Genomic DNA, 11,125 nt, shown 5'->3' with positions numbered 1-11,125 from the left:
GTGACAGTCACAAAGCACATGGATGCAATCACATAACTGGAAGCTTTCACTACAATCAAAATCATATGTCCTGACAAGAATGGCAAGCACAAGCTATGACTGAAGATAGATACTGGGGCAAGTGCCAACATTTTAACACTGCGGATACTCGAAGAAATGGACCTGGCGGAATGGGAGTCTATGTTACAGCCAACAAGAGTTAGACTCGCTGCAAATAATGATTCACCAATCTGCTGCATGGGACCATTGATGTTGAAGTACAGATATGGAAATGCCTAGTCACCACAAGTCTTCTATGCTGTTGACTCCAACGATCTAGCAATAGCAGGACTACCAGCATGCAGTGAACTCCAGATCATGATGATTCACAAGATCACTAAAATGCCAGTGCCAGATAGTCAAGGCAAGTGCAACCCCATTGAGTCTATTCAAGATTTGCAACAGAAATACCTAGATAGATTTGACACTGTGGGCAGTTTTTTAGGAGATGCTGTTCTTCAATTGAAAAACAATGCCATTCCCTCCAGAGATTCACACAGAAGTGCAGTGCCCACATAAGGGCTGAGCTTGACACAATGGAATGACAAGGCGTTATTCACTGTGCTCAGCAACATACTGATTGGTGTAGTTCTATAACCACTGTAATCAAGAAAGATGGTACCATTATAGTATGCCTTGATCCCAGAAGGTTGAATCGAGCACTCAAAAGATGTCCTCATAAAATTCTACTTTAGTAGAGCTCAACCCAAGATTTGTGAGAGCCAAATTTTTCTCAAAGGTGGACGTGAAACATGGATACTGGTTGGTTCACCTTTCCGAAGATTCACAGGAACAAACAACTTTCAGAACACCATTTGGGAGGTATTGCCTTCTACAGTTATCATTTGATCTGTCAGTGAGTCAAGACATATTCCAACAACATATGGATCACAAGACTGAGAGTGTTCCTGGCTGTGTTTGCATTGCGGATGACATAGAAGTCATGGGAAGTACCAAGGAAGAGTGTGACAAGAATCTTCACATTCTAATGGAGACAGCTAGAAGAGAAGATCTTGTGTTTAATAACAGAAAATGTGCTATTAATGTGAGCAATATTAATTTTTTTGGTTCCATCTATTCTAACCCTGGAATATGACAGGATCCCAGTAAAGTTGATGTGCAATCAATGCCTATTCTTCAAGACAAGGAAGCTTTCCGGAGCTATTTGGGCCTGTTTAACTTTTTAGCACCATATATCTTGAATTTTTCTGAGAAAGCATCATTACTGCGTGAACCTCTCAAGAAAGATAAGCTATTCTTGTGGCATGAAGTTCATCAGCAGTCGTTTGATTCGTTAAAACAGTCACTTTCTGCAAAAGCATGTTTGCAATATTACAAGCCAAGGTAAGAAACTACTCTTGAAGCGGATAATTCACAAAAGGGTCTTGGAGCATGTCTGGTACAGGAAGGTAAACAAATTGCATTCGGTTCCAAAAGTTTTTCACCCACTCAGGCGAACTATTCAAACATAGAATGAGAAACATTAGCATTAGTATTCGGTATCACCAGATTCCATACATACCTATTTGGCAAATGCTTTGTTGTCGAGACTGATCACAAGCCCGTTGGCAATGATTTGGCAAAAAGCACTCACCAGCGTGCCATCTCGACTACAAAGACTAATAATTAAAATACAAGGGTATGATTGGGAGGTTCGAAAAGAAACCTGGCAACCTCTTGGTTACGTCTGAGCAGATTACCGAACCCCAAGAAACGAGAAGACATACCACTTGATGTCCAAGTAGACAAAATAGATGTCAAGCTAGAAGATGTATACAACATTGACCGGATCTGATTTGAACAGAAGAAACATGAAGAGCTCCAAGAAGGGTTCCAGAGATCCTGTCCTAAGGGAATTATGGCAGCTCATCATCAGTGGATGGCCAGATACAAAGCAAGAGGTTCCCACAGACCTCGGAACCTTTTGGCCATATTGTGACGAATTAGGAATATCCAGTGGCATTATTTTTAAAGGTAGATAAGTGTTGATTCCAAAACGCTTCATCAAGCTATCCTCACACAATTACTTCAAGGTCACAAGGGCATTGAAATACCAAGACAATTTGTACATGAGACAGTTATTGTCCAGGGATCAATAATGACAGAACTAGCAGTGAGGAAGTGCGATGCATGTCAAGAACATTGACCTAGTCAACGCAGAAAGCTCCTTCATCCTCATGATGTTCCATTACATCCATGGTCAAGAATAGCTCCTGACTTATTTACTGTTAAAGATTAACAATTTTTTATTGATTATCAACTACTCCAAATTTCCTATCATTCACCAACAGAGGGACACATCAAGTGCATCGCTAGAAAACACGATGGGTGCAATTTTTGGTTCCCCAGAGGAGATAGCATCAGATAACAGTCCACAGTACACCAGTAAGCCATTTCAAGACAGGTATGCAAAATGAGCTCTAAATCATGTTCCATCATCTCCACACTTTCCAAGGTCAAATGGACTAGCAGAAAGGATAATATGGATGGTAAAATCACTAATTTTGAAAGTAAAGAGACCAATCAAGATATCCAAATAGCAATGTTGCACCTGTGAGCAACACCTCTAGATATAGGATTACCATCCCCAGTAGTGATCATGTTCAGAAGGCAAATCAGGACAACTCTTCCAAGTCATCACTTGGTCAGATCGTCATCAGTCCAAGTTACGTTATTGGCAAGACAAGAGAAAATGAAAATCGCACATGTCAAGCATGCAGGCATGGAGTTACCTCCTCTGCAGATCGGACAAAAGGTCAGAATGATCCACCATCAAGAGAAGACCTGGTTCCCTGCAGAAGTGTCAAAGAACCGTAATGAGCCATGGTGATAATCACCACCACCTTCTCAAGGGCAATTAGGGATGGGCAGTAAATGCAGTTCTGGTCAGCGACGCCCACATCCCATGAACAAATAAAATAAATATGAGGTAAACACCCCAAATGGAGTGACGTTGAGGAGGAATCGATGTCAGCTGAGAGAGTTATCCAGCAGTATCATATCTAACACTTCTATAGCATCATGAATACATTCACAGTCAAATTCTAAGCATGAAGTCAAGAAAAATTACGTGTACAACACTCATGTACAAGATAATTGTCAGTCTGAGCCTACGAGTCAAGAGAAAAGAATTGACAATTCCAGATCTCGGCAAAGTTTCACTGTTACCAGATCATGCCAAGTCAGTAGACCACCTGTACATTTCAGAGACACTTGAATAATGAATGTGAGAGTCCATACATGTGCAAATACTGTTCACAATTATCCTCTTTCATTAACAAAATAGCTCATAATTTATGAAATTTCCATTTAAGGAATGGGGATGCTGTGATATTGCTTTAACTGATTTAATACTAGTTAACAAACTGCTGAATCTGTAAATAGTTTAGTATACATCATCACAGGAAGTGATGCAAGCTAACATGTGACACAGTAGTTGGAGCAGTGTTAGTCAGTAGGTAGCATGTGTATTCACGAGCTCTCCTGTACTTCTGTTATTCTGTAATAAAGAGTGCTTTGTTTAATTCACCATTTTTACAACCGAGGCAGGAGGAGTGCACTGTTAATTCAGTCCCACTTCTTCACAGGTCAACATATATTTAAATTTTCCCACTTATCGAAACAGTCAATCATATACTCTATTTTTCCCCAGAATAAAGCACACGATCCAGGTTTCTTTAATAAACGTCAAAATTATCAGTTTATTATAAACCAAGTTTTAACCAGTAATGAAGTAGAACATGCACACAACTTGAAATATTAAAGCCCCTTATTTATCCTAGCCCTCACATACACATATACATACATAACCAGGAAAAATAAAAGGGATTTTTTGTTCCCAGCTGTTACAAAGAAATAGAAGGAATAAAATAAACCACATAGGCTGAAAAGGAATGGAAAGATATGCTTTGTTTCGGTGAGGTGTCCCAAAGGTGTCAACTGCTGTCTATGGGATCTCCCAAGAACAGTTCTTTCCAGGTGATGTTGATGATCAGTTTGGGTAGGCTTTCCAAAAGATGTAACTTCAGAAGGTTCCAAATAAGTCTTACAGCAGGGAGGCAGCAACAAGGTTTCTTCCCATACATTCAATACAAGATTTCTTCAAAGGTGCAGGGATTCTTCAAATACAGGAGGAAATAACAACACTCTTGATGCAGGATTCCTTTTCAAGAGAAAGATGGGCTGGTAGTCTCCTGGTGGATCAATAAACAAACTGGCTTTCTTAACAGCTCAAATTGAAACCAATTTGAGCAAGTGAAAGGGGGAGGGAGAAGAAAAACAAAAGGGAAGGTCTGTGATAGGGCAGAGGGCAGGAGAGATTAAATGACAAAGATGTCATGGAACAAAAGGCAAAGGGTGCAGTAATAGCCACAGTAAAAGACAAAGCATTTGTCCAGAGTGAGTGTTAATGGCAAAATAATGAAGAGCTCTTTTTGAATGTAAAAACATGAAAAACAAGTCTAAGACTGGTACATGGTTAAAAAAAACAATCAAAATGGCAGTCATGGTCTGAAGTTGTTGAACTCAATGTTGAGTCCAGAAGGCTCTAGAGTGCCTAATCAGAAGATAAGATGCTGTTCCCTGAGTTTATGTTAAGCTTCTCTGGAACACTGCAGCAGGTCTAGGACAGAAATGTGGACGTGAGAGCAGGGTGGTGAATCAAAATGGCAAGCAACCAGAAGCTCAGGGTCATGCTTGCAGACTGAGTGGAGGTGTTCCGCAAAGCGGTCACCCGCTCTGCATTTGGTCTCCCCAGTGTAGAGGCAACAGCATTGTGAGCAGCGAATACAGTATACTAAATTGAAAGAAGTACAAGTAAATCGCTGCTTCACCTGGCAGAAGTGTTTGGGGCCTTGGATGGTGAGGAGAGAGGAGCTAAAAGGGCAGGTATTACATCTCCTGGGATTGCATGGGAGTGTGCCGTGGGAAGGGCCGAGGTGTCGAGGGTGATGGAGGAGTGGACCAGGGTGTCGCAGAGGGAACAGTCCCCTTTGGAATGCTGATAGGGGAGGAGAAGATGTGTTTGGTGGTGGCATCACACTGGAGGTGCCAAAAATGGCAGAGGATCATCCTTTGGATATGGAGACTGGTGGGGGGGAGTGTGACAACAAGGGGAAATGCTGTCATGGTTCTGGGAGGGAGGGGGAGAGGATGGGGGCAAAAGTGCGGGAAATGGGTTGGACAGGGTCGAGGGCCCTGTCAACCACAGTGAGGGGGTATCCTTGGTTGAGGAAAAAGGAAGACATGTCAGAAGTGCTGTTTTGGAAGATTGTATCATGAGAACAGATGCGACGGAGATGGAGAAACTGGGAGAATGGAATGGAGTCCTACAAGAGGCATGATGTGAGGAAGTGTAGTCGAGGTAGCTGTGGGAGTCAGTGGGCTTATCATGAATATTAGTGGACAGCCTATCCCCAGAGGTGGAGACAGAGAATTCGAGGAAGGGAAGGGAAGTGTCGGAGATGGGCAATGTGAAGGTAAGAGAAGGGTGGAAATTGGAAGCCTTCAACCCTTCAATATCAGTTTACTCTCAGTTAAATGCATTCTTGCTACAGGGCTGGCTACAAGGAGCTCTGGCTTTGCATGCCCTTCCTATCCCCTTCATGAAAATGTGTGTATCTGAACTTTCTCCTCCTTGAAAGCTTCCCCTTACCCGTTTACTGTTTGACCTTACAATCTTCGTTTCCAACCTACCTGGACCAGATCCCTTTTCTTTTATTGAAATTAGCCCTCGTCCAGTTGAGTATCGTCACCACTGATTCTACCTGCCCTTTATACATAACAATTCTAAAATTAATGATGTGGTGATCACTGTTTCCCAAATGCTCTCTCATTGAAAAGGTGAAATCGGAGATCAAGAGATGGTGGCAGCAGGGGAGTCTGACATCACAGGGTGGGGGGATTTGGAGATCAGTGGGGGAGTTGGAGATTGTTGGGGTAGTGGATCAGGACGCTGGTTGAGTCAGAGATCATGATGGGGGCATTGGAGATCACAGGGAGGGTGGTGTCAGCTGATCATGAGATCTGTAAAGAGGCTAGCAAAAACACTCCAGTTCCTCCTGGCCCACAAACAGTGCTATAAAGGCACTTAATTAATAGATTTAGTCCTTCTCGTCTCCTTTTTGTGAAGGGGAGGTCGTGTCTCACTAACTTGATCAAGTTTTTTGAGGAAGTGATGAAGATGATTGATGAAGGTAGGGCAGTGGATGTTGTCTACATGGACTTCAGTAAAGCCTTTGACAAGGTCCCTCATGGCAGACTGGTACAAAAGGTGAAGTCACATGGAATTAGAGGTGAGCTGGCAAGATGGATACAGAACTGGCTTGGTCATAGAAGACAGAGGGTAGCAGTGGAAGGGTGCTTTTCTGAATTGAGGGCTGTGACTAGTGGTGTTCCGCAGGGATCAGTGCTGGGACCTTTGCCGTTTGTGGTATATATAAATAATTTGGAGGAAAATGTAGCTGGTCTGATTAGTAAGTTTGCGGACGACACAAAGGTTGGGGGAGTTGCGGATAGTGATGAGGATTGTCAGAAGATACAGCAGGATATAGATTGGTTGGAGACTTGGGCGGAGAAATGGCAGATGGAGTTTAATCCGGACAAATATGAGGTAATGCATTTTAGAAGGTCTAATGCAGGTGGGAGGTATACAGTAAATGGCAGAACCCTTAGGAGTATTGACTGGCAGACAGATCTGGGCGTACAGGTCCACAGATCACTGAAAGTGGCAACGCAGGTGGATAAGGTAGTCAAGAAGGTATACGGCATGCTTGCCTTCATCGGTCGGGGCATTGAGTATAAAAATTGGCAAGTCATGTTGCAGCTGTACAGAACCTTAGTTAGGCCACACTTGGAATATTGAGTACAATTCTGGTCGCCACACTACCGGAAGGATGTGGAGGCTTTGGAGAGGGTACAGAAGAGGTTTACCAGGATGTTGCCTGGTCTGGAGGGTATTAGCTATGAGGAGAGGTTGGATAAACTCAGATTGTTTTCACTGGAACGACGGAGGTGGAGGGGCGACGTGATAGAGGTTTACAAAGTTATGAGTGGCATGGACAGAGTGGATAGTCAGAAGCTTTTTCCGAGGGTGGAAGAGTCAGTTACTAGGGTACATAGGTTTAAGGTGCGAGGGGCAAAGTTTAGAGGGGATGTGTGAGACAAGTTTTTTACGCAGAGGGTGGTGAGTGCCTGGAACTTGCTGCCGGGGGAGGTGGTGGAAGCAGGTACGAAAGCGATGTTTAAGAGGCATCTTGACAAATACATGAATAGGATGGGAATAGAGGGATACAGACCCGGAAGTGCAGAAGGTTTTAGTTTAGACAGGCATCATGATCGGTGCAGGCTTGGAGGGCCGAATGGCTTGTTCCTGTGCTGTACTGTTCTTTGTTCTTTTACCTGCTGGGATTCCTCAGTTCCGCAAAAACCCAGACTGCACAGGTTAAAAATAATAGTTCTATTAAAGTGGAAGCACACAGACTCTTTAGAAGTATTCAGTGACTGACCCACCTCCTGAGAGAGGATTGAATGCCCTCCTCCCCGCCACCTCCCCGCCCCCATTAAAACTGGAACAGGACAGGTTGGGTCTGGTTTGAGACTTTTAAAAGATTTTAAATTCTCGCCAGTATCTTTGATCAATACTGCCATACTCCGTCCCCCCACCTAACTTTTTTTTACGTCCCTATCTTTCCTGAGTACATTGCAGCCAGGAATATTAAGTACCAATTCCTCTCCTTGTTTCAGCAGGATTTCCGTTATTCCCACTATAATACTTTTGCCTGAAGCCCACAAACTTTATTTACCACGCTCTGGATGTTTGCACCCCGTGCACTCTAAACCCATCTTAGTCTCCCTCCCATTTTTTCTATCATCCCACTCCCCGACAACAAATGGCTAATCCCTCCTATTTTTGAACTACTCTTTGATCTGATGCTGTTTGTCTCTCCCAATCCTCTGTACAACTTGTATGTTCTCTATAATGCTTCATCCTGGTGCTTTCTGCCAGCCAAATTAGTTTGTATACTTCCCCACAGCTCTAGTTAACCTTCCCAGAAGGACATTGGTCCCTGCCTGTTGTCACCGGAGGTGGAAAATGCAGTGCCCTTTCGTGACTGGTGGGGTCTTCAAGATATAAGGTGTCTTCTATACATTAATAGTAATGTTCTGATTTAATTGAGAAGGTATCTTTTTGTTTTGGTGGCACTTATTTTGGCATCTTTTCTGTTTGATGAGACATTATAATCTGTCATGCACAGTCCTGTTTGATAGGACCATCCCATATAAGTGGTGCCTTAAAAGGGCCACATGTGATGAGTTTTATTTGGTCACCCTGGGGCAGCCCAGTGCCACTTTTATTGATTCATCAAAAATGCTCAACCCTCTTGAGGTGCAACCCATCCATCTCATACAGGTCCCTCTTGCCCTACAACTGGTCACAAGTTTTAAACTTCATCTTTAATCTTTTAATGTTAGCAATTTAACAGTAAAACGTATCTGGCATCTCAACGTTGAATGGTGCCGACAGTTCAATTTTCTAAAGCTGGCAGTGTAACTTGAACCAGACAGCTGGAATTGTTTCTAACAGGTAACCTTATCAAACCTCTGAAGGTGTAATGTCGGATGTTTGCAATCCAACAGACAGCGTGTTGTATTGTGAACATCTGTGATACTTTTGTTAATTTCTTCAAAAAATGAAATCCTTTGTCACCAGGTTTACAAAATCAGTGATCTGATAATACCTAGTGATTGGAACCGATTTGTTGTCAGTCAGGTTTGGAAGAACTTTTGTCATGGAAAAGAAATTCCAAATGTATCATATATGTAAAAATGAAGAAACTGCATCCTATCTTCAGCAGTGAGAGACTAATTGGAACAAATACCAAAATATTGCCAATTGAAAGACTATTGAGCAAATGTTTGTCAATTTGAAAACATCTTCAGACACAACAGAAGCTTCTGCGGCTGCGCACTGAGGCGCCGCTCCCGTTGCCATGGTGATCAGGCACCAAGCTCATACTGCAGACCGAGGCCATGTCCGGACAACGATATCGATCCCGCACAACCCGGTCCCAGGTCGACAGCCCGAGTATCCACAGCAACGAGAGCAACTCAACGACCAGCAAACCCTCCGAAAAGGTCTTGGCAGAAATCCAGGCGGTAGGTGGCCCCGAGATGGCTTTGTAGCGGTGGCTGTCTCTATCGATCCAGACCCTGGAAACCCCGCACGAGGAGACCCTCCCCGTCCCCTGCCTTCCCCCTCCCCACTCTCCCCGACCTCCCCACCTCCCACTCTTCCCCCCCCCCAACCGACTCCCCCTTTCTGTCCCCCCTCTCTTCACTCCCCCTCCCCGCCCCCCCCCCTCCACCCAATCCGTCCCCCCTCTCCCGCCAATCGTTGCCCCTCTCCCCCCCTCCCCGTCCCCCCCTCTACCCCCTCCCCGTATCCCCTCTACCCCCTCCCCGTATCCCCTCTACCCCCTCCCCATCCCCATCCCCCCTCCCCCTCTCCTTCTCCCCCTCCCCGACCCACCCTCCTGCCTCGCCGTCCCCCTCCACCCTCTCGACCCAACTCTCCCCCCTCCTCGACCCCAACTCTCCCCCCATCCTCGACCCCACCTCCCCCCCCCTCACCCCCTCCCCTCCCCCACCCCCCCCACCTCCCCCCCCTCCCCCCCACCCCACCCCCCTCACCCCCCCCCCCCCACCCCCCACCCCACACCCCACACCCCCCCCCACCCCCCCCCCCCTCCCCCACCCCCCCCACTCCCCCCCCCTCCCCCCCCCCTCTCCCCCCCACCCCCCACCCCCCCCACCCCCCCTCCCCCCCCCCCACCTCCCCCCCCCCTCCCCCCCCACCCACTCCCCCCTCCCCCCCCCTCTCACCCCCCCCCTCACCCCCCCCCCCTCCTCCCCCCCCCTCCCCACCACCCACCCCCCCCCTCTCACCCCCCCCCCCCCTCCACCCCCTCACTCCCCCCCCACCTCCCCCCCTCCCCCTCTCCTCCCCCCCCCCCTCTCCTCCCCCCTCCACCCCCCCTCCCACCTCCCCTCCCCCCTCCCCTCCTCCCCCCCCCTCCCCTTCCCTCCTCCCCCCCCTCCCCTTCCACTCCCCCCCCCCTCCCCTCCTCCCCCCCCTCCCTCCCTCCCTCCCCCCCCTCCCCTCCTCCCCCCCCCTCCCTCCCTCCCACCCTCCCCCCTTCCCTTCCCCCCCTCTCCCCTTCCCTCCTTCCCCCCCCTCCCCCTTTCCCTCCTCCCCCCCCCTCCCCTTTCCCTCCTTCCCCCCCCTCCCCCTTCCCTCCTTCCCCCCCCCCCTCCTTCCCTCCCTCCTCCCCCCCTCCCCTTTCCCCCCCCCTCCCCTTCCCCCCCCCTCCCCTTTCCCCCCCCTCCCCTTTCCCCCCCCTCCCCTTCCCCCCCCCTCCCTTCCCCCCCCCTCCCCTTTCCCCCCACCTCCCCTTTCCCCCCCACCCTCCCCCTCCCTTCCCCCCACCTCCCCTTTCCCCCCCCCCTCCCCCTTTCCCCCCCCCCCCTCCCCTTTCCCCCCCCCCTCCCCTTTCCCCCCCCCCTCCCCTTTCCCCCCCCCCCTCCCCTTTCCCCCCCCTCCCCTTTCCCCCCCCCCTCCCCCCTTTCCCCCCCCCCTCCCCTTTCCCCCCCCCCCTCCCCCTTCCCCCCCCTCCCCTTTCCCCCCCCTCCCTTTCCCCCCCTCCCCTTTCCCTCCTTCCCCCCCCCCCTTTTCCCCCCCCTCCCCTTTCCCTCCTTCCCCCCCCCTTTCCCCCCCCCTTTCCCCCCCTCCCCTTTCCCTCCTTCCCCCCCCCTCCCCTTTCCCTCCTTCCCCTTTCCCTCCTTCCCCTTTCCCTCCTTCCCCCCCCCCTCCCCTTTCCCTCCTTCCCCCCCCCTCCCCTTTCCCTCCTTCCCCCCCCCCTCCCCTCCCCCCCCCCCCCTCCCCTTTCCCTCCTTCCCCCCCCCTCCCCTTTCCCTCCTTCCCCCTTTCCCTCCTTCCCCCCCCTCCCCTTTCCCTCCTTCCCCCCCCCTCCCCTTTCCCTCCTTCCCCCCCCCTCCCCTTTCCCCTCCTTCCCCTTTCCCTCCTTCC

General features: G+C 48.7%; 1 protein-coding gene across 2 annotated transcripts in view; it reads left to right on the top strand.

Moving 5' to 3' along the window:
- Nucleotides 1-9,036: 9,036 nt before the first annotated feature.
- Nucleotides 9,037-11,125, top strand: part of cabcoco1 (ciliary associated calcium binding coiled-coil 1) — a 106,794-nt gene continuing 104,705 nt past the window's right edge. For both annotated transcript variants that reach the window (XM_068053314.1, XM_068053315.1), the window contains exon 1: nt 9,037-9,195. In XM_068053314.1, the coding sequence (XP_067909415.1) occupies nt 9,070-9,195 (126 nt within the window). In that variant the 5' untranslated portion in view covers nt 9,037-9,069. The remainder of the gene's footprint in view (nt 9,196-11,125) is intronic.

This window comes from Heterodontus francisci, chromosome 20, assembly GCF_036365525.1.
Source record: "Heterodontus francisci isolate sHetFra1 chromosome 20, sHetFra1.hap1, whole genome shotgun sequence".
In the NCBI taxonomy this organism is placed as follows: Eukaryota; Metazoa; Chordata; class Chondrichthyes; order Heterodontiformes; family Heterodontidae; genus Heterodontus; species Heterodontus francisci.
Note: the sequence above shows the minus strand (reverse complement) of the source record. Positions and strands in the feature narration are given on the sequence as shown.